Here is a 24,452-nt window from a genome sequence, read left to right on the forward strand (position 1 = left end):
CTTACTGTATGGTATTAACTCATATATGCAGGAGGAGGATGAGCTTAGCAAGACATACACACTACTCCGTCCAATATATCGGTCTGGCAGATATTACTGGTCGATAATATTTGTTCATTTTGTATTGTAAGAAGGCATGATAAGCTGACATGTTTTCGGCCATTGCTATATCTGGTATGACTCATTATTATAAGGCAGTGTAAACATTTGGGTACACATCTTTTTCAACTTTTTAATTTTCATTTTATTTTACTGAACTGAAAGGCTAAAATTAGGATCAAGATAAAGATCAAAAATATATTAGTTTATCACACATGTATCTGTATCCGTGTACATTTGGGCAGATGCCAAATAAATAGAAGTGCTGTAAACTGCAACAATAAATGTTTATAGAGTGCATTTTTATGTTACTTGAGCTTCATTTTTGATTATTAAAGTTTCATATTTTTGCTGTATTTGTGTCTTAGTTATTAACTTGTAATACTTATTACCACTTAATTTCCAGTGGAATTCACTGCTGTATATTTACATCATCTTATATGGACTATAATTATCATCTTTGACAATAAAGTTTATTTTTCAGCTGTAACTTCAATATAACGCTTTAATAACCAGGAGTCTTTCCAACAATGCTTATTTGTTTTGGTCAAAAACACAAATATCAACTCAGATGCTGTTATCAGATTTATATCATTCTTGAAGGTCCAGTGTGTAGGATTTAGTGGCATCTAGCGGTGAAATTGCAGCTTGCAACCATCTGACTACCACTCGCCTCACCCTCCCCTTCCAAGCGTGTCGGAGAAACTACGGTGGCCGCGAAACTCACGGTGCAACACGGCGACCTCCGTGGAAGAGGACCCGCTCCCTCTGTAGACATAGCTCCTTCTAAATGTTACACACTGGACCTTTAAATATTGATATTGGTTTTGGCATAAAAAGAATAATAAATTAAAAAAAGGTCAGACTCTAAAACTTAATATATACTAATACATGCAATGATTACACACACACACACACACACACACACACACACACACATTACAGTTCTGAGTCCGAGCAGCACCTGTTCAGAGACAAGAGAAGACATCAATCAGCCCCCCACCAGTAGTAAGAGAGAGCAGATCATCTAAGGAAAACCGAGCCTGTCTGCTAACACGACTACCGGAAAAAAAAGTTAACCCCATAAAATAAACTCTCAGTGCATGCATGTGTGTGTATGTCAGCATGCCTTCTGGATATCCCCACTCTATAAATAACACTGTGATCAGATATTACAACACTGCACATTCCCCAGCTGGTCCTGGGCATCGTGTTTTTGGCAAGCAGACACACAGACACACACACCCCACTATAGCAGCCTCACTGGCTGTAAGCTTGGGATTCATCCCGTCAATTCCTCAGGATCAATACATGTGATCAGAACTGACTGTGTATGCAGTGTAGGAGCAGATGTTTCCCCTCATCATTAATGATTAATACTGAGGGCTCCAGTAATGTTTGAAGAGGAGAAACTACCAATCAGTTGAAAAGAAATCAAGCTGCAAACATTAAATGACAGCTGCCCAGCTGAAGTTCTGAACTTGGCTGACTGTAGCTGTGGGAAATCACCACATAAAGCTTCACAAGTGACCCAGAGCTGTCAACCTGACAGTCTGTACTGTGTGCCACAAAGCCACCAGTTGATACTGATGTGGTGACGGTACCGAGCAGACACGCTGGCACTGCTCTTGGCACCGAAACCCAACGTGGTTACTGGCTTTGGTCTAGCGGTCGGATTTCACACATGGGAGGTTCCAGCTGTGCTCGTCTCTCAGCAGAAATGTGTGTGATGAGTCATCGATTGAAAACACATAAAATGCTGTGATAATATCAGAATCACTAACATTTAATGTGATACACTGAAAGAGAGCAGTCAAATCCCAAAAATGTGAGTCAAGAACAGTATTAGGGCTCTTAGAAGACAGTTAACCAAAGGTATCATCATAGTGACATGCCCCACCAGGCTAACCATGTATTTTGGGGTTAAGACTTGTTTTTTAGTTAAAGCTAGAATCAGCGGTGAAACAATTAGCTGATTAATCGATGAGTGTATGAACGAAAAATTAAGCAAAACTACATTTTGATAATCAATGTCATTCATTTCAGGTAAAATGCCAAACATTTACCGGTTGCAGTCTTTGAAATATGATGACGATTTTCTTTGTTTTGTATAACTGAATTAAATATTTTTTGGACTGCTGGTCAGACAAAACAAGCAATCTAAAGATGCCAGCTTGGGCTCTGGGAATTTACGATTGGCTTTTCTTTTATCTTTTTTTTTTTACTATTTTGACAATTCTGACATTTTATAGACTAAATAATTAACTAACTAATTAATACAAACAACAAACTGACATAATTGTGGCAGCCCTAGCTTAAATGGTTTTGCTTAGATTAAGGATAGGCTTAGGTCAAATTATTATTTTTTTCTAAAAAACACTTCCCTCTAAGGTCATTTAAAAGCCTAAACTGGTTTGAAAGAATACAAGGGTAGATAAAACAAGTAAAAGCAATAAAAAGAGGGATTCAGAAGGGACAAATGGAAATGTGTAAAAGGATATTCTTGGATGCAGTATTACAGGTTAGAGTTGGGGTTGGGCATGTAGTGGTTATGGTGAAGGGTAGGATAAGCCTCTAGGGAATGTCAGGAAGTCAAAACAATGTTATCATAAGTAATAAAAACTGTGGAGTGTGTGTGTGTGTGTGGCAGGTCAGGATGGAGGGCTTACAGTACAAGAGGAGGACCCATATGAGCTCACCTGCTGTGGCCGTGGGCGGCAGCAAAGTGTAAAGGTGTGAATCCATTTTCATCCGATACGTCAGCAGGTGATCCCGAAGACAGCAGCAGCTTCACACATTCTGAAAGAGAAAGAAAGATGATAACATAGTAACCTAACCTGTTGTACACTGTCAATCTTAAACTGCAACAGCAGAATTAACAAAATACTATAATTATAGCCTACAACATCATAGAAACTACTAAAACATCTCAGAGTAAACAAATACTGTACATAGCAGAGCATAGCAACCAGTTTGTCTTGTTGCCATACTGCACATAGTGTAGTAGCTATGGTACTGTAGGCAACATCCTCCAAAAATGAGTGTTAGTTTATGAAAGAGAGCTTTTTTTGAATCACTTGATAGCATACGCTGCCATTAATGAAGGTCATTTTTGAAAAGTTAGAGCCACATTCCTGCCGCCTTGTTAAGCTAGCTTCTGTTCCACTAGCCTCAGCCAGACAATGTATTTTCTCATAGACCGTTTCTTTCTCTGGTTGTTGTGAAAAGATGAAACATGGCACAGTACTGCTTTTTTTCTGTTCAATATGCTGAAATACGTATCTACTTCTGAACTGGATAGCAAAATTTCAGCACCTCCTCATTTTAAAACAACAAAAGGTGAACAATAATTGTCTTAGCATTCAACTACTACATTTTCCATGAGTTCTAGCCACAGAGGTGGTCTTTTATCTCCGTTAAAATGACAAGTCGTCCCAATTTTACTCTCCAGTGCAATAGTACAGTATCCATTTATCTTAGAATATGAACAGAAATCCCCAGGAAAATGTTCCAGCTTTTCAGAAGGACTGATGAAAGAAACCTTTCATGAGAAATCACACTGAACATTAAAAGCTGGTGGAACAGAGGCTAAACCAGAAGTGGGGCAGGACTTCAGCTCTCTCTCGTGCATCTGACATATACAAAAATTGTTTCACATGAGTGTCACTGTACGGCCCATCAGGTAGGTTACTGTGGACCCACCAGAAAAACATCCACATCCAGTCTCAGTAATAACAGCCTGGTATTCTCTTTGCTGAGGTAGATACAATACTCTGTCATTATGGGAAGGTTTGTGGTATTTCATGTTTTCACATCGAACACTCAACCATCAACGTGTGGTTTAAACGTAGAAACATAGCATGTCTGTTGGTTTGGGAAATGAAGGAAGTGAAGGAGGAGAGACAAACAGGGATCAGATGAGAAGGAAAATAGAAAAAAGCAAAAAGGACAAAGAAAATATTGAAGGGGGAAAGACTGAAGTCTGTATTTTTGGTGTGTAGATCCACCTATAAGCCTTCAGCACAGCTGTCCTTCAGCTGCATTAACCGTGTTCATGGATCAACGCTCCTCGACTGAGTGTGTTACTAAACATCTCAGCAGGGAAGCAAATCCTGATAGACCTGCAGTGTGTGTGTGTGTGTGTGTGTGTGTGTGTGTGTGTGTGTGTGTGTGTGTGTGTGTGTGTGTGTGTGTGTGTACATACACATGGGTCTAAAGAATTAATTATTCTGTGTATGTGACTGTATGCACAGAACTACCAGCGTGGGTAATTTTTGTGTGTGTGTGTGTGTGTGTGTGTGTGTGTGTGTGTGTGTGTGTGTGTGTGTGTGTGTGTGTGTGTGTGTGTGTGTGTGTGTGTGCGTGTGTGTGTGTACGAGCCTGTAGTCGAAATCCGTGGGGAGGTTACAGCCCTGACATGACAGACCATCTCATTTAATGGCAGCCAACATAATGGGATCAGCCACAGCTACAATTACAGGCTTAACAACAGCACATGGAGTGTCTTTATCAGCACCAGGTCTTTGTTCGCTCACTGAATCTTCATCTAGCTGCAAAAAGCTGCTTGGCAATGATTCAGGGGTTAGCTTTACGAATCGGTTTAACCATTTTGCCATTAGGCTGCACGAGAAATCACAAGAGTCAAAATCACAAAACAGACGAACCCAATGCTTCAAGTCAAGACGAGCACATTTTCTGAGGGAAACGTGTTTGACATCCTTCTAAACAAGCAACAACATGCTAATCTGATGCTGTACAAATTGTGATATAAAGCTGATATAATCAAAATTGTCATATTAACAGTAGATCACATGACTACTTGTGTGTGAGAGGCGGCACTCCTAGTGATGAACCCACAGAAAATTATCACCTGCCTGCCTGACTCTGCCTGCAACTTTACTGTTTTGGTTCAACCTCCACTCTCAGTGTCATCTTTTGACCATAGCTGAATTAAGCAAAAAAAGCTCTAAAACCCCACCGCACGCTACCTACCAGCCCCAAACAGCAGAGACAAAGCTGGCAACTAGATGGTGAAAATAGTGGAGCATTTAGCTGTTAAAGAGACATATTTCCCTCAGGAGTTGGTGGGGACCAAACAGAGCTGAAAGTAGAGTGACTATAAGACTTACATTCATCGGGTGGACACAATATGACTCCAAATCAATGCTCATGTTGTTTCGTATCTGCTGAATGTGTAAATAAGCAAACGAATGCTAATGAATTTGGTGATAATATCATTAACAGCTGCCACCAAGTGGCCAAAAAATAAATGAAAAATAAAAAGAAATATCAACTATTGCAGGTTTAAGATAAATCGAGTTATGCTTAAATTCTCATGTGAATCTACTCAGTTTGATGAAATAATACTACTACATGTCTTTCATTGTGTATGTCAGTGCCACATGAGCACAGGTGTTGTTCAGGTGCCATTAAAATCCATCTTCCTACATGTAGTTCAACATGCACCCTGTGTGATGGTAGGTGGAACGTAAATGTAATTCGCTGTCTGCCTGTATACAGCGGATGGACAATTAATTCAGGGTTTAGTTCGCAATATGTTTTGTAGTTCCTTCTTTCCGTAACTATGAAACACACAGTAACCCTGGGTTGACTTGTAACCTTTTTATTATCCCTTTTCAGCCAGTGCTGATATAATCTGTCACCTACGTCACTTGAACCAGGTGCAAGTTTATGACGTTTCCTTTGTCTTGTCAGTCTGAATACTTAACGATTCCTCATGCATATATATCAGACGCTCAACATTTACAGAACCTTGGGCTGAATTCTCTCTTCACTAAAGCATATAATAAAACTCACGATGCATGAAAGAGGAAATCTTCTTCCAACTGACCACAAACTGAGTAATAGCAACTCATTTTCTTTTCACTAAAAGCACAAAATCATGTATAAATTTAGCTGAAATGACAATCTCAGACCGTCAAAGTCATGTTCCTTCTGAAGGTTTTTTGCAAGACATTCAACCCTGTATCACTCACTGTGAGTTTCTCTGGCAAAGGGCAACAACTAAATGACTAAAAACAGAAAAATCTCCTTTGTGGAGACAAATAATGTCTAACCATTGTGTCCAGTCTCTTATCAATGTAGGCCTTCTTCTAATCTTCATTTAAAAGGAAGTCAACTGAGCAACTGGTTCTGATCTGCTTTAAATTTATGCCGTTTCAGATAGACACTCCCGAGAAAAGAACCTACTTTAGGGCCTTATTCAAACGCCACTCTGTGATGGCTGTTGACAGAGGGAAAAGCACTATCGCAGGTATGTTTACAGCAGTTAATTCAAGCTCTAGAGCCTTTAGGCAGTTTGTTTGTGCAGGTGAGAACAATATAGCCTAATTGAATCTCATGCGACACCTATGAAGACACAAGTCCTCAAAGAAAACTGTGTGTATGTGAAAACACACAACGTACTAACTGAAGCAAATGACACTAGAAAGGTTTAACACGTAGAGCAGATGGATGTTGTCTTCAGTTTGTAAACAGAACTGTTGACTGTTTAAGGAAACTCTTCATGTGGAGGTTATTTAAAATGTAACAGCTATTAATTAATACGTTCTGTTTTTCTCTAACAGTTACATGAGCAGATATTTATAAGTATAGCTTGGCAAAGGCAATCAAGAGCAAACTACAATTAATGTACTGTCTTATGAGTGCAGAGTACATTTGTTTTCCTTTTCTATTTTCCTTTAATGTGCAGTAAAAATACACAATGTAACTATGTGCGTGTATACACATAATGCATTTCTTATTTATATATTTATAGATTGACTTTATAATCATATGGTGGTGTCTTAAGGAATGCATCATATATATTTCATTCAATCATGCCCATCAGCCATGCTCATAGAACAATCAATTCTGTGTGAAACATTGGTTTGTTTTTTGATGCATCACCCTCTCTTTATCAATCAATATGAATCAATACAAGCCAGTGGGTGTTCCTTGAAGACTACTCTTTAAAATCAATCAACCAACCAACCATTTAATTCCCACCGGGTTCACCTACGCTTTAAAATGTACATACACATTGGTGCTTTGGACAGGAAGGTTTCTGTCCTCAAACTGAGAAGCACCTGATTCAGCTGCTTACCGCTGGAAGATGTGCGTAGAACCCTTCTGCAACCACGAAATGTTATTTTACCAAACACTAATTCTAGGTATCCAAGAGTTTGAAAAATGATGTCTTTGTGAGGGTCACAAGTATATTATCGCTTACTTAGAAATATCTGCTTTCAGGGTCATAGCCATGAGGGTCACACGTTCCACTACACCCACCCCCAAGAGGATTTTGACCAGCAACCAAAAATAAAGTCTGTACAATGTTTGAATTATTACTTAATGATTAATGAAATTTTCATATTTTTAATTTTCCCAATATGAAGATCTAAAGCATTTAGATTAGTTCCAAAGCCCTCTCTAATATGTCAGGAATTAAATTCTGATGGGAAAATGCTATACTAATTTATTTATTTAATTTCTGTTGGCCTAACAGTAGTCAGATTTAAATATACTGAGACTAAAAATACTGGAATCAGCCTATAAACTTGTAAACCACAAATATGAACTTTTCTCAGGTTGTTAAAAAGCCCAAATTCCAAAAAAAATAAATAAATAAAAATCCCAAGGACATGACCTCACTGTCCTCAGTGGTAGATACAGCCCCGTCTGCATTAAGGCAATGAGACGGCAGCAATTCTTTGTCCATTTCTAGCTTTATCATGGACAATACCTGCAGAACCTTCAATTTTACCACTTAAATGTCAACCAGCCAACCAGTATTGATTAATCAAATCTCAGTTACCTGTGTGTCCATTCTGAGCAGCAGCAAACAAGGCAGAGGTTTGGTTGTGGTTGTGGTTGTGGTAGAGGTGGTGGTCTTGGTCAAGATGATTGGGCTTGTTCTCCATGGCGGTGGTAGAGATGGTGTTGGTGGTGTTGGTGGACGTGTTGGTGGTGGTGGTGGTGATGGTGACGGTGGTCGGGTCTGGTTGGTTAAGCAGCATTGACAATAAAGTGACATTTCCCTGGGAAGCAGCTTGGGGGAGCAGGGGGCGCCCGCCGTCCAGGGCAGCAGGCCCTCCGCCGCTTAGAGAGGAGACTACGGAGGGACACCAGCCTGCAGGGGGAAGGAGGAGCAGGAGCAGCACAGGTTAAACTAGGAGGAGGAAGAGGAAGTTTCTAGAAGTGCTGAGCATAGGAGAACACGGATGTAAGACGGTGGACGGGTTGGAAGGGAAGGAGAGCACACTTCAGTTCCACACATACTGTAGCACAGTCTCTTTTGTCTGAGCAGCAGGCAGGAGTAAAGTAGGAGATTGGAGTTGTAGTTAAATAAACATTTCCAAGGTAGAAATAGTGGTTGTATTAACCCCAGCAGATGGCTGCTTGTTAACAGGCCAGTGAGTACAAGCTCATGTTGTGCAGACATTGTTCAAACCCCCATATTTTCATTTTAAATTCTAGTGGAGATCCCAAAGTTTCAAAGATACCAGATATGTCAGGGTGAATTTGGGGGAAATGTGTATAAAATGAGGCAAAGTTTATTTCCAATATTTCCAAACAAGGAGTCTTAGGTTTGACGTAGTTTGCAACTACAATGTTCATCATTTTTGAAGGGCAGCTATTTAGCACCCAAGCTATGTGCTACTGAGGCTAGCTCTACTCTACTAAGCTAACTGGCAACTAGCTAGTAAAGTCTGAATACCTTTCACCAGATGCAACTAACACATACACACACACAAAATTAATACTGATATTGATTTCAAATTACCTGGAATTGCTAACTGCTTTGCTAGTAAGGGTAGTGAACTTATTTCAGTTAGTCACAAGAGTACCACAGAAATCAAATATTAAACCTCTAAAAGAAGCCACCCAGTTGGTTTCTGTTGCTGTAGCCTGCAGCCATTCTTGGCTAAATCCTCTGTGGTGGTTAGCTGTGTTATGAACAAATCAGTAGGATTATGGGAGGATTATGGAGAAAAACAGGTAGACAGGTTAAGTGACATACTGAGGTTTTTTTTGTTTCAGCCTTAGCTGGAGCTCATCCAGCAACACTGTGGTTAAGGCTCCACTCCCTTTACTCAACCAGTGGGTTTATCTTTCCCTTCAGATCTGCTGCTAGAAGAACGCCCGCATTATTTTAAGTCTGGCTTGAAAAATAATACCTAAATTACAACTCTTGTTAGCTTCTTATCTGACCTCTTAAAACTCCTGATTACCTCCTTAAATATCCTTTAAATGTACAATTTCTATAAGTGAAGAAAAACAATCTTTCACACACTGCATCACAGTATCATATTGTTATTGTGTACTGTATATGTTCTTTAATTTATACACATTGCCATGAAATTCAGCTTGACATATCTGGTTTTTTTTTTGTTTTGTTTTTTTAAATCTCTGTTTGAACAATGGTTTGCCGCACAACACAAGCTTGTAAAGATTAACCAACCAGGGGGTTTGACACAATTTAAATGTTAATGAAAATTTTCTCTTAAGGAAATAACAACATACGTATCAAAAAATTCAAGTGGCGTAAATGAATGACTAATTTACTGTTACACAGTTAAATGTGTAACAGCGAATTAGAACTGCTGAATTTGAAGTGTTAGAACAGGACAAAAGATTTTTAGATAATTTTCACATATATGATCTATTACCCTAGTAAACAATGTTTGTATTTACTATCTACATATTTTTCAATATGCAATTTTTCCCTGTCCTTGAAAATAACTTAAATTCAAAGCCTTTTTCCAGGGGTTTCTCTCAATGCAGGAACCCTCTAATAAAATGTCTATAATTTAATCAACATGTGAAGCGTGCTGCAGCCTGGACAAAAGAGTCTGTCATCACATCAGATTCATCAATAGCGAGATGATAGATGGCAATCATCTGTCAGTATAATCATTCATTCACAATATTCACACAGTGAACAAATAAAAATACATACATTATTTACAAGGATACTGTTGGAATTATACAGCAATATTTTAAATGATTAAGCACAACAAACAGACAAACAGATGAAGTAAAGAACAGAAAAAACACCTAATTACTAAACCCAACAACTCCGCTACTAACTACTAACTAAACAGCTTTGGTTCTACTAAGAGGTGTCATACTAAAGGCTAAAGATGCTACTTTTAACCATGGTTTTATATGGCTGTTGAACTGGGAAGGTTAAAAATGGGTTAGAAAAAGACAGAATGGAGAATTTCAGTGCAGAAATTAGACTCAGACTGAAACAAAAAAAGAGATAAATACAGAATACTAAAGAAAAAGTGCAGCAGAGAATCCCAAGGACAAATGGCAGCCGTTACAGTTGCACTTTCTGTCTGAGTGGGTGGTGGGGAATAGGAAAAATACAAAGGCTACAAAAACATATCTGGCTGCTGACAGGTGAGATTGTGGACTTGCTTCTGGGAAGTAGCAGAACTTCCCGAACGACTCCACAACTTTATCAGATTTGTAAATGGGAGATGCTGCAATCAAATGCAATGAAACCCGAAAGGTTGGCAACACTGGTGTTAAAACTATTCTTACTTGAGTTCAGTGTGCAGTAACAAAGATATCATTATTTTTGTCCTAAAGAGGCTTGCATCTAACCTATAAAATGTCAGTGAATAACACTTGGAGGCCAGCACTCCTCTCAGATGGCCCATGTTTTTATTGATGGCCACATCAGCAGATCTGAGGACTTTTTTCAGAGGAGCAATAATATGACCATCTACAAAATATGGTATAACTGTCAAGTTATATCGTGTTTGTGTACCAAATGATGGTCGTTTTCTAAGTCATTTTAAGGTATTTTGTTCTTGGCAAACCACTTGGTTATGTAACTAAATAGAGCAGTTCTATATTTTTCCCCATTCAGGATAAATCTGCATGTAAAGAACAGGACTTTCAAAAATGCAAATCTATTTTGTCACATTTCACAGGTACATTTCAAAGATAATTCCAGTTTATTACAACTTGGGTCTTGTTTTCCTAGGTTTTATCATCATTTCTTTCAGATATGATAACAAGGAACACAGCAATATTACTAACTAGAAGACTGGGAAAGAAACATGAGCACCCAGACAATTAGACACCCAACAGTTAAGCCAAATTATCTAAACCGGTTAATTTGGCGGAGAAACCGAAAGTGAGCACAACTGAAACGTTGGTAAAAATCCCTCATTACGCAGTGTGCACAGTAAGTAGGGTAAGGTAAACCAAGATGACATTCTGTAAACTGTGATGGATGTTTGCAATGAACAGTTGGGGTAATAATTTCTGTTGGCCTTTGTTTTCTCTTCCAAACTGATGGTGTCTGACCATCTGACTGTTCTTTCCCAACCCCATCCTGGCTGATGTTGCCATGGTCCCTGATCTTAAGAATTCACTGGCTGAGATTTGGGGGATCATAATGAGTACAATGTTATTATTACAGCTAGAAATGATGTAAAAAAACTGTGGAAATAAGACCAAAGTTGTAATAAACTGGAATTCTTTAAATCATACTACACAGTACAACAGAGCATAGCACTAAAAGCACATCACAATGTAAATATAAATGCTGACATTTAAATAAAGATGACTAAATTACATACAGAGAGCTGTCAATGGCACAGGAAGCAGAATGGACAGGAGGCAAGTGGGACGAGTTAATGAAAGCTGAAACAGGAAGAGTGCAGGAAGTAGAAGAGTGGTCATGGCATGCTACTGGAGGATGGAAAAGGGAAGGGGAACAGAGAGCAGCCTCTGGCATCAGCTTCAGAGAGGATAGGGGTTACTGATAGGAGGGCCTATATACCAGTCTGAATACACGAGAGTGGAACCATCTGCTTTGCCTCAATTCACCCTGACATGTTCCTTCTGCTGTGGGATAGCTAACCTCTAGACTCTGAGCAACAGTCAGGCACATGTTAGCGACGTGTCACTATCCGCTGTTGATACTAATTCCGACAGGGCTAACGTGACAACATGGGAGACTAAAAAGTTCCCAGAGGGAGGACATATTAAGGGCAGAGAAAAAGATGAGTAGAGGGAGAATGCAGTGAGCGACATCAGATCTTGCAAGGTAATTTAGGGTTGAGGGATCGAGTCATTGACAAACTGAATTGACCCATGTGCTATTCTGCGTTGCATTCCTGTGGTTAGACCAGTTTCCCTGTGACCTGATCGCTATGCTATGCTAGGCTAACGCCATGGAAAGACAGTCGAAGAAAAGAGGCAGTAGGGAGAACTGGAGGGAGATGGAGCATGGAGGGGCCTCTTTACCTGATGCTGTTGCCAGGGGGCTGCCTGCTGAGGCACGGGGGCTACGGGAGGATGGAGCAATAATGGAAGAGGAGGTGGAGGGGGGGTTTATGGAGGAGGGGCTACTGACAGTGGTGGCAGGGTTGATGACAGGGGGGCACTCTGCACATGCTGCTGCCGACTGCCGCTGAGGGCCCCGGCCAGGCCCCGGGGAGCGGGAGGGGGGGCAGGCACCCACCTGAGAGGCCGTCAGGGCTGGGACCAGGTCCAGGGCAGGTTTGGGTGGAAGCTGGGGTGTGGCAGGTTTTAACCCAGCCCCAGGAGAGCGGCTGCTGTCTCCCACCACTTTGATAGGTGGATGAGGAGGAGAGGGGGTCTGGGAAAGCCCTGGCTTTTTGGGAGGGATAGGGGGAGGGTTTCCCCGGTCGATCCTGGCCACCGTGGGCGACTTGATGCCAATGGGATGGCTCAGGCGGCCAGGAAAAGGGCCTCCCTCTGATGCAGAGTGGGGTAGGCCTGGACGCAAGGATCCGGCACCTCCTGCGGGAGGGCTGGTGAAGCGCGAAAGGACCTGTGTGACGGTGTGGCGTGCTTGCTGCTTGGCGGCAAAGTTGTCCCGGTTGGTGGGGGAGAGGTCACGGGCTGGAGGACTCTGGGACGCCGTGCCATTTTGGTCCTGTTCCTGGAACTTGTAGCGGGCCGCCTGGACACGTGGGCTGACTCCGCTGTGTAAGCCGTGGGGGGCTTGGCCCTCTGAGCCATTCTCTGTCTGTGCCAGTCCTCCTGAGCTGCTGTGGACGATCCCCCGGCCAGTCGTCTTTGGCAGACTCAGGCCCACATAGTTGGCAGGGGTTGGTTTGACGGGTATAGTGAGGGGGGTCTTCTTGGGACCCTCCACCTCAGTGGGGGGCAGGTCCGTTTGGCAAGACGCTGTTCGAGAGCTGATGGGCTCTGTTGCTACGGAAACAGACGTCAGAGCTTTAGGTTTGGGTGGTGTGCTGGTGGCAGCAGCAGGTTCTGCTCCGGCAGCAGCAGGCTGGCCGACAGCAGCACCATCCTTCCCATCGCCCTGTTCAGTCCTGAGCTGCTCGACCTGGTGCCGCAGACTCTGGCTCTCGGCCTCCTCGCGGCCCAGCCTGGCACGCAGCTGTTCCCGCTCTGTGTCAAACTCCGACAGCTGCTTTTCCATCTTGGCCTCCATCTGTTGGCTACGCTGCCGCTCTGTGCTCAGCTCCTCCTGCAGCCGGCCAGAGGTGCGACTCTCCTCGTCCAAGCGAGCCTGGAGCTCGTCAAAGCGCTGCGACTCCTCTACCACCCGTGTGGCAAGTTGCTTGCACTCACGCACCAACATCATGACAATGTGCTTGTTCTTCTCGCGCTCGTCCTTCAGCTGTGCAGTCAGCTTGCGGTGCTCCTGCTCCAGACTCTGGAGCTGCAGCTTCTCCATCTCCAGCTGGAAGAAAAAATACATACAAAGTCAGAGACAGGAGCATAGATCAATGCAATATTTCACAATTGCTCACATAAATGTGTACCAAAAGGATCATAACATGGGTTTTAGATATTGGAGTTGGCCTTGGTAGATTGACACAAATACACAGCCTTTATCTAGCGCTGATAGATTAGCGCTAGATAATCGATTAGGCAATTGCCAAAAAGGTCAACAATTTTCATAATCGATTAATTGTTTATGTCATTTACAGGCAAAAATACCAAAAACACTTGCTGGTTCCAGCTTCTTCAGTGTGATGACTTGCTTTTCTATGTTTTATAATCATTGCAGCCATTTTATATGATCGAATCTTTTATCACTATCTTCTGATATTTTATACAAAACTTTTTTTAAAATTAATCCACAAATCAATTGATGATAAAAAATAATTGTTAGCTGCAGCCCTAGCCTCAGGATTGATGAGCAGATACAAGAACGCATAAAAAAAAAAAAAAGTTATGTGTCTTCAGTTACAGAATTAACAAATGACTGTGATACATATGTGACACACTGACATCACCAACTGACATCTTTTCCTCCCCTTTTTAACACAGATCTGCATCTGCAATCAATCAAACCACCACCAATAAAGACTGTGCATAATGTACAAGCTGCATGGACCTCACATGTATGTTAAACATCCAATATCCTTCACAGACGTATTTCACATACATCATCATCTGTGACATAATGCCAATCTTAGCACACTGGGCATCACATGCATCCTGAAAATACCATCAATCACTTGAATAACACAGAAAACTTTGGGTACATATACACTGTTTCAGTTTAGTCTGTAATTGAGTATTAGATAGAAAATTGCATTCTGGGGAAATGCAACCATCCAAATTTGTGTACTGATTCATTCTTTAGTCATAAAGCTAAAATGAGCCGGAACGATTTTCTGAAGAAGAGCATAGACAAGCTAGATTAATCAAATGAGCCAGACCAAATAGCTCGATTACATAGACAGGCAAGATAGATGGATATGCAGATATTTACACAAATAGACACTTAATTAATCTATACGGTGGCTTGGGGAAAGAGTCAAATTTGTATATTCAGAGAGACAGTGTCTCTGCATACGGTTGAATTTCGATGACTTGTCAAAGCCCTGGCCTCTATATCTGGAGCCTTGCTGCTATTGTTAGCTCAGAGCTGGCTTCACAGAGGGTAACAAGGCTTAACCGGGGCTCTCCACCCAATTGCCAAGACCCCATCTCTCTAACAAGCCTCAAACAAAAGAGTCGACACCCTGCCACCCCTGTCCCAAACAAGACCCCCTCCCTTCCCTCCTCCACTTCCCCTGTTCCAAACCATCAGGGAGTACATATCACTACCAGCTGATGCTAAGGAGGAGCGAGAGGTTTATAAGGAAGGGGAAACGCCAAGGGAACGCCAGTCGTTACTCTAAAGAAGGTGCTACGACTAGCTGCTAATTGGGTGAGGATTATGTCTGTTGTAAGTCAGCCTAATGCCTTGGAAGAACAAATTTAGGGATGCTGTGAAAGGTGGTGACACACTGAGCAGTGTACATAGAAACCAAGCAGGATTAAGACAAGTTTAAAATATGTATGGCAATTAAGTATAGTAAACGATGACACTATGACCCAAATGGACTGCTGGAAAAGCTTTTGAAGATCTTTCAATCTTTTAATCTCTTAATGGGGCCAGTATGCTTGAACAGAAGTGCTTGTTGGATGGTCAAACAACCCCCCTTCCCCCACAACTTTACGATTTGGGAATTGGGGGGCTGAGTCATTTCTGTAACTTTCCGAAATCGTCAATCTGACATTCATATCCGCTTCACATTGTAATTGGTCAGGTGTATGAAGGTAAGAAATTAAGCAGGGTTTGAAGGTGTGCACCTTTATCCCCATATTTAAATGATTATCGCGTCCCACTCCTCTCTATGACGCCATACGAAGTAGTTCTTTTTAAGCATAACCTAACTTTTAGTCACCAGGGCACTTTTAATCAAGAAAGTGCCTTAAGACCCCCAATAACAAGTTACCTACAAACAGTAACAGCTAGATAACTTCCTCTAAGGACTAATTGCAGATGGAGGGAAATTTCACCCCTTTTGAATCCAGTAAAGGGATCTGAAATAGCAAACTTTCAAGCTTTAGACCTCTTAATTTCAAGGCTCTGGATTAGACCATGTCTAGACCGACAGTAGCCTTTCCTTGCAGGATGATGCTGAAATCCACTGTGGCAAAATTTGAGCCAGGATCAGCTCTTTTGCTGGATGAGCTTGCAATTTTTTTGCACAACCCCTATGTGGCAGCAACCCCCCTGTGCCAACACAGCGGTCTCATAAAAATGAACAACAAGGCAATGTTTTTTTGAGTCAGTGGTGTTGTTGGGTCAGAGTTAGATATGATTTAATGCAGCATATTGAAGTGGTTAACCTTCCTTACAGAGTTTGCAATGATAACCAAAGCAGAGTGTGTAAAATCTTTGTTCATACTTGTCATCCATGTGCATAAGTTCATTCTGTCATCATCTACAGAGTGAAAGAATAATGATATTAAACTGGAACTTATTTTAGGGGAGATACCTTGGAGGCACCTCAGGTATCACCGGTGCTCCCTGGACCTGAGCTCCCCCACTGCTTAATGAAATATTTAAATAAATCTTACAAGCAGAATCTTTTATAAAAGGTCTATCCTTATACCTGAAAAGCTGGTATCAGCTAGCAGCACAGCAGAATAAAGCAGTCTATTCAGCTAATGTGGAGAATTGTGGATGAGAGAAGAAGGAAGCGAAGGAGGCAGCCTGAGGACTATTTTAAGAAAAAGGAATTTCAGCACCGGCAGTCATGACCTTGCTTCCAAATTCAGCCTCACAACACAACGTCAACAACACTTTGGCAGCATGTTTACCCACAAAACCTAACAAGTACAGTGTTTCTTCGTCACTGTTGTGGGTGCTGCTGGGGTTGTGGGGTGAGGGGCTTCCTCCAACTTCATGACTGATTCATGGAGGAAGAGATGAGGGAGCGGGGGTGTCTTCATTATGCCCATAAACCGATTCAGAGTGTGTTACGTATAACTGCCTGCCTGCAGCTTGCCTAAGACCTCATAGATAATTCAACAACTTACTCACAGGAGAACGACAAGAGTGGAAACGGATGGAGGGGATAAAGATAGCACGGACAATCCGGGTGAAATTCACTCTACCCGGCAACCAGAAGATCCCTCTGAGTACACTGAGCCTGTGTTTTTTAGCAGTGTTGGTTTGTTGATGTGTCATTGGTCATTTTAAAAGGTTCCCACAAAACCATTTATCTCTGCCTAACGGGTTTGTACCCTTTTGTTGACAATTTAGGTACAACTGTGCAATTAGTGGTGACATGGTGATTTATCCTGTGCTAAAGAGGGTAAACCATTGTTTTGTGGTAGCTGCCTCTCCTTTTAAGCACATTTTCATGGTCAAATGAAGCTAAACTTCTCAAGGTCAAGGTTGTCTTGCATAGCTATGTTTCTGATCAGTGTTGAGAGTGATTATACGGAAAGAGTGGAACTAAGACAGCGGGGTTTCTTTTTGAGTTTTGAGGTGAAATCTGGGCCTTTTCCAACCAGACATCTGTGATGGGAGCCCTGAACAACCTGACAACATACAGTTGAGTCAGGTTTCCTATCTTCCCAGGCTATGTCCACACTGATGCAGAAACTGAAAATTAACCTTTTTCTCTGTTTTAGCCTTAAATGACACTTTGTAGATGCTCTCCAAATCAAAAACGCTGTTCTCACCTTGTAGTATCATTATAGTGTGAACTATATGAAATACAAAATTCCTGGTGTGGACAGGTCCTCTTTGACAAGAAAACAGTTGGTGGACACGGTTAAATCAGATCCCATGGCTTGGTAAATGTCATGCCTCCGTTCATCCGGAACAAAGGCAAACATAAAAGATATAATCGAAACAGGGTTCTTCCGCGCATCTTCCAGAAAAATGCAGCTCAATCAAGTGCTTCTCAGCTCGAGGACAGCAAATTTCCAGAGGACAAAAGGGACTGCATCACACCGATTAATTCACAGCTTTTAAAAGAAGCATCGAAACATTAGTCTGTTTGCGCTATTAAAAGCTGTGAATTAATCTGTGTGCTCCAGTCCCTTCGGTCCTCTAAAAGATATAATGTATGGCTTATTGTCTATTTTTACTTCTGGATACAAGATACAAGCACAACACTGTGCATTACACTTCGTTAGATTTTTTCCCCTATTTTATCGTGTTTCTAAATGTCACTGTAATGCATTTATTCCCTTATGTGAAGCGATTTGAATTGCCTGTGTGTTTGACTTATCAACTGCAACCTGTGATTGATGCAGATACTCAAAAAAGGCCAAAACACACTGCCGCCGAAAGGCACGCATCAGAACAGCCGCCCCTATTATTTTCTATGTACACCCCCACACTGGTGGCTGGGCACACCGCGGTGTGGGTGGCGGTGCGACCCCTCACTCCACTGTCCTATTTCCAGCTTTGCCGCCCTTGAAAAAAAACGCTGTTTTGTATTTTAATTCAATGTTGGCCCAACTACAGATGTTATTTACTATTTTGTTGCTTGCTTTTCCCTGTAGTTTTAACTATTTCACTTGTGCCGGTATCTACAAGGCAAAAATTAAATAAATCAACTCCATTCGCTCTCTGCTTATACATCCCAGCTCCCGTGGCAGCTCAACTTCCTGTCCTCACCTCTTGCTGTCGCTGTCTCTCGTGTGTGTAGATCACTAACTATATATAATATATACATATACAGTCTATGGTGTAGATCAATGGATGAGCAGAGACAGCTGTTGACGCCCTGCAACACAGCGCTTCTCATTGGTGTTAGGGGCGGCACTTGGCACGCGTCATATGCCGCACTGTGGCGGCAGTGTCTTTTCCACTTTAGATGCACCTTATCCTGCCAAGCTTAATAAAAATATAACTGTCTGTGTGGCAGTTAGGATTCTTCCATATCCAAAGATGCACTATCACTGTGATTTAAACACCTGAACACAGTCCAAACTGCACCATTCCTCCAGTAGCTCTGGTAATGGTATCAACTGAAATGTGTCTGTGTCGAAAAGTGCCAAGTATTAAAAGTTGGTGTCAAGTGACTGGTCAGATTCTTAGGCTTGTTTGCTTATTTGATCATATTTCATAATCTACTTATATCAGGAAACGTTTCTAAGTTTAGACTACACTTTATTTAAGCAAACTTTATTGTGCACATTTTGTTAAATAAATAAAGAAATAATGTTTTTTTATTCCCAAAACTAACAAAACTAAGGTAAAAAAAACATTTTGTTATCAGTACCCAGCACAAAGCAACGAGGGAAGCAATCACACACTAAACCATAGCTCCAAAATCTATTTAACCAGGTTTCCTGTCAAAACAGACCACTTCCTACCTCTCCCTCGCTTCCACTCCTTCCTGCTTCCATACCTCCTCCTCTTCTGTGTCTGTGTGTGTGGTTAAAGGTTCCATTTGGCTCAAAACTATATCATCTCTGTTATTATTACAGAGTTCACGGACGGGGCACACACACACACATTCACACAGTATTTTCTTTTCTATTACTCACCCACATTCATTCTGCCAGCCTCTCATCCAAACACTTTCACACATCCATATTCCTCAACATAGAGGGGAGGGGGATGGGACAGGGCCAGAGCAGACATCTGGCTGCCCAGTTAATCATGGCCACAAAATCCTAAAGAGACCTGGGACAAACACACACTTGTATACACACACACACACACACACACAGTTAACCATCAAAAATAGAAATGACACACCAGAAAATAGGACTTAAGTTCACACACAACATACACACGCTAGTATTCCTATCTTCCAAATTCATGCATGTATGCCCATGCATACACCAAAAACATTAAACGCACACAGACAAGCATACAATTTTCTCTTTCCCACATTGTCCACTGGAGAATTTCAGCCACAGAGAGTTGAGTCACGAGTAAATGAACACAATCTGTGGTCAAACAGAAGAAACCTCTCTTCCACACTTATTTTTATTTACCTTCATCTAGTCTAACTACTGATTCACAGCAACTAAACTGAACTTATAGAAACACAAGGTCATAAATGATGCATTCTGTAAAATGTAACTGATTTTTAGCCAAGCTGCTGAAGTTGCATGACTCTAAAGATGGGGATGCTGGTTCATCTGTTGGTCCAATAGAGAGTGAAAAATCTCAACAACTGTTGAAATGGTTCCCGTTGTAGCTAGTATAGAAACTCATGGTCCAAAAGGATGAATCCTAATTATTTTGGTGTTCCCCTGACTTTCCTGTAGCACCACCAGCAGTGATACCTCAAAAACTAATGGCTGAATTCCTGCCAGCCTCCTCTGCAGATTAATGCTGTAAGTGTAACATACTAACCAGTATGGGATTAATGTTGACAGGGGACTTATGTATGAGTTCAGAGGTTGTCAAAGAACATCTGGATCTTTATTGGCTTCAAGAAATTAATATTCTGTATGCCCCTCCCCCCTCCCACTAGACTGTGTTTTGTTTTTAAATGCTATGTAAATTTACAAATCAAAACCACATTTTTAAAAAGGAGAACATTTATCTCATAACTATTACATTTTCTGTCCTCTTTGGAGCATACGACAATTTAACCATGCTAAACCCACTACACATTTTGAATGTTTCTACATATTATTTATTATTTAGTCTGACAGTCAGAAAGGAACATTTTGACCTTCTGAGGACAGAGTGAGGACAAGCAGCAGGAAACGTTAGCTATGGTAAGAGACATGTTCTCGCAGGATTTTGGCTCAGTCGTGATGCCCAAACAAAACTATTATTGGCCCAACAATTTTAATATGTGTCCCTGCCTGAACATGCAGTGTATTTGTTAGTCATACAGACTGCAATAGAGTTTCCACTGACATGAAGGGTAAAAGCTAACAACAGCATTTTGGGAATGAAATATTCCATAGACTCCATTACACGAATGATGAAGAACATCATTCGTGTAATGGTGTCTTCGTTTAAATCTCGTCTCAAAACACATTTTTATCTGAAAGCATATCCTGATTTTACGTGAACTGGCTGTTTATTTTACTGTTTATTTTATTGCTTTTCTGTATTTCATGTGTTTTATTTCTTTATATTTCGTCATTCACTGTGTTATTTTATTTTTCTTGTTGTGAAGCACTTTGTACTTTGTTTTGATAAGTGCTCTATAAATAAAGTTTTATTATTTATTATAACAGCGTTGATCACTAGACTAATGAAAATTTAGTGAAAATTCAATTTCAATGTGTGAATTGTCTTTTGCTCCCAACTCAAACAACATCCACTAATAGAAACCCTCCTCCTCCCCGGTGTCTTACCCTCTTCTGGCGGCTCTCGGCGGCCGTCAGCTGGGCTGACATGCGTTCCTGCATCTTCCTGCAGTGGGCCATGACGGCCTCCAGGACAGAGATGGGGCTGGAGCCCAGGGGCCGCCGCTCCTTGTCTCCTCCGGGGACCCCGCACTCAAAGTCCCTCTGAAGAGCCAGGAAGGGGTCGGTCAGGCTATAGTGACCGTATCGTTCTTGGAGGAACACCTCCTTCCTCTGAGCCTAAAGAAAAATGAAAAGGGGAAAATATATTATTTAACTTTATTATAGGAATCAAAAACATAGATTTTGACTCCATTTGGATCATGAATCTTAAAATTATCATCATCACATTAAACTGGAAAGTCTTTACACATGTAATATATTTTGAAACCAGGATCAATTCTTTATCACAATCACTAGCATGCTTACTTACTTACTCACTTATCCCAATGAAAGTTTTTTTGTAATGTACTGCAACGTACAGTATCTGCTGACCTCATATGACCGTATTTTTTTACCTCTGAAAAGAACTAGACCAGTGTTTCACAACATGGTGGTCGAACCATGAGGAATCACAAGGAAACAATATTGCGTTTCTGCTATTCATGACTAAATGAGCAACAATAAAATTTAAGTTTTATTAAGAGTTTAACACTAAAAAGCTCAACTATTCTGCTTCATCAGGACTGTGCGGGTGTGGTTTGATCAGATTTGACTGACAGTTGCTGGGCAACATTAGCAAACAACCCACCGTCATCAGATTTGGATTTAAACATTGCTTAATTCTGATTGGTGCACTGAAATACGTGACATCACCTTTTTCCAACTTAACCTCGCCAACTTCAAACCAGTGAGAGAAGCACAGACAGATGCCTCTCATGTAAAATAACCCAAACTATTTTAACCTTGCCAGAGATGTGCGTTCATGTAGGACCTCATCACCTGTAGTAAGACAGTCTTTAAGATATGTGTTTTTGGTGCCTTTAAAAGAGCTAAAAAAAAGGTTGGGAATCCACTGAACTACACCCAAAATATTTGCACACACAAATATGTGGGATACCAACACAAAATGAGTCAAAATACATTTCAGTTTCTGCACTTTCTCAAGCCATTCCCTGGCTTCAGCTCAAGATCTCTGCAGGCTATCATGCTTAACAAGGTTCATGTCCTAAACAGATGGAGTAAGTATGTCTGCTGACATCAAACAACAGATAATGAGAGTGTAAGTATAAGTAATGAGAGAGAAAGCACATATTTATGGATATAATATGGCTTTAACGGGGCTATCGTAAGTCCAAGCAGCATCAGCACCAAGCCCCTGCCTTGCTCTCATCCCCAGGCCTCAACTCCCTCCCCTGCCCTGTGGTTCAGGAGGAAGTCTGGTCCATCAGGCCATGCTGTGGACCCTGAACCCCCCACCACTCACCCCTGACCACTGTGAGCCCGCCTGCCTGACTCCACAACCACTCAGCACTGCAGCAGCCACGGCTGCTCTCAGGTTACACAGACAGATGGGACATGGAGTCCTATAAGCTGGTCAGAGGTAGTATGATCACAGGAAAATGTTGAACTGGGTATCACGGTTTCTCATACTAGGCAGTGATGTTGCTAGGTACGCTTCAAAATTGAAGCCTGTCGACATATGACTCCTTTTATCTTGTGTTTCTAGAGTCATGTGTTTTTGCAGGCAGGTAGGGAATTGATAATGTGTCATATTTCTTAAAGGGAGTTTGCCGTAATATTTTCCCCGGAGCGCGCAGGGAGCTTCAGTTTAATTCAAACAGCTAATACTATATGTAGCCTATATTTTTTAATGTTTTGTCACCACTACAGAAACACTAGGTAACTGCCGGTAGCTGATCAGGCTAATTATCAGCTAATTGTACTCAGTTTCTAACAGAAGTATGCAGTAAATAGTTGCCCTTTGTATGCATATTTTTAAACTACTTTAGTTACTAAACATGATGTGCTTGATGGTGTTATGACTCCTGATGAAACTTGAAAGCTCAGCATTGTCATTGCCCTTTAGCTTCCCTTTTTTTTTTTTAAACATTTATCCACCCAGAAAAAGCTAATATTCCTCTGTATAATATGACCTCCTCTTTCTGTCAGCTGCTGTGTGTCTGCAGTGTATTTACAGATTTGGAATTTTATTTGTTTCATTTTAAGATACATTTTCAGAATACATGAATAACTATAATTATAACCATATAACATCAAACACGAGTTTAACACTACAATTTGTCAAAAAAAAAAAACAGAAATTTTATTGGGGACCCACTCAAATGACCACCTGTGGGTCCCGGGGACTCTCTACATTGAAAACCTATCAACATCACTGCTAGGTCTCAACTGAGCACCTGCCAAATGCAAAAAGAATAATAAAAAATTGCCTTTTGTGGATAATTTAACTAGATGAGCCTTGACTGAATGCAAATCTCCACCATGGCTGAGAAATTCTTCAACAGCACAGCTGCAGCCTCCAATGTATGTCATTCACCTTCTAGCTTTGACTTCTAAGAGAATGTAAATAGAATCATGTTCAGCAGATGAATCGGAAGCCCAAGATGAAAAAGCTTTCCAAACAGCATATGAACACAGCATAATGGCGATGGTCAAAAAACAAAAACAAAGAAAATAGCAATAATAAACGTATCATTTGGCAGTGAGGTATGTGCTCACCAAATTCCAGACAAATCTGCACAAAACTTTTTGTGGAAAATAAAACTTGACGCTAACTTTCTTGTGCATTCATATGCCTTTTAGAATATGTGCCAATATTTAGAGCCTTTTAGCTTTGTCTGATTTTAAACATTCACAGGGCTGAACACTGCCCACCATGAACCAATAAGATTAAAACAGAAAAAACAGCTCTGTATCAAACAGGCAGCAAAGTGACAGTGATATAAGCTGGCTATACACAAAGCAGCATCATAACTCGTGCTAAGTTTTCCTCCTGTTCCTCAGATGATTGGATGCTGACATGCGGGTGAGGGTTTACATCATTCCCATGTGGCGACAAGCAGCAGGTGTGACACCACCAAAATAAAAACGTGACAAAGATAGACAGACAAAAGAAGATAAAAACAGATCCACTGTGTGGGTCGAATGAGCAAGTTTAACTGTAAAAGAGAACCAGATTTATGTAGTTTGTATAGTTTAAATGATTCTCCTTTTTATATATTCACTACTCAACTATTTATTATGTACAATTTAAAACAACTCTTATTTTACCTTCTAGTTTTTCTTAATTTTTTGCA

At 41.1% G+C, this 24,452-nt stretch overlaps 1 protein-coding gene across 1 annotated transcript in view; it reads right to left on the reverse strand.

The window, feature by feature from the left end:
* Positions 1–24,452, reverse strand: part of cttnbp2 (cortactin binding protein 2) — a 96,937-nt gene that overhangs the window by 27,399 nt on the left and 45,086 nt on the right. Inside the window, exons 3-6 of the mRNA XM_044192820.1 lie at positions 21,202–21,432; positions 12,373–13,804; positions 7,916–8,230; positions 2,799–2,898 (exon numbers count right to left, since the gene is read on the reverse strand). Coding sequence (XP_044048755.1) covers positions 2,799–2,898; positions 7,916–8,230; positions 12,373–13,804; positions 21,202–21,432 — 2,078 coding nt within the window. The remainder of the gene's footprint in view (positions 1–2,798; positions 2,899–7,915; positions 8,231–12,372; positions 13,805–21,201; positions 21,433–24,452) is intronic.

The sequence above is a fragment of the Siniperca chuatsi genome, linkage group LG4 (assembly GCF_020085105.1).
Source record: "Siniperca chuatsi isolate FFG_IHB_CAS linkage group LG4, ASM2008510v1, whole genome shotgun sequence".
NCBI lineage: Eukaryota > Metazoa > Chordata > Actinopteri > Centrarchiformes > Sinipercidae > Siniperca > Siniperca chuatsi.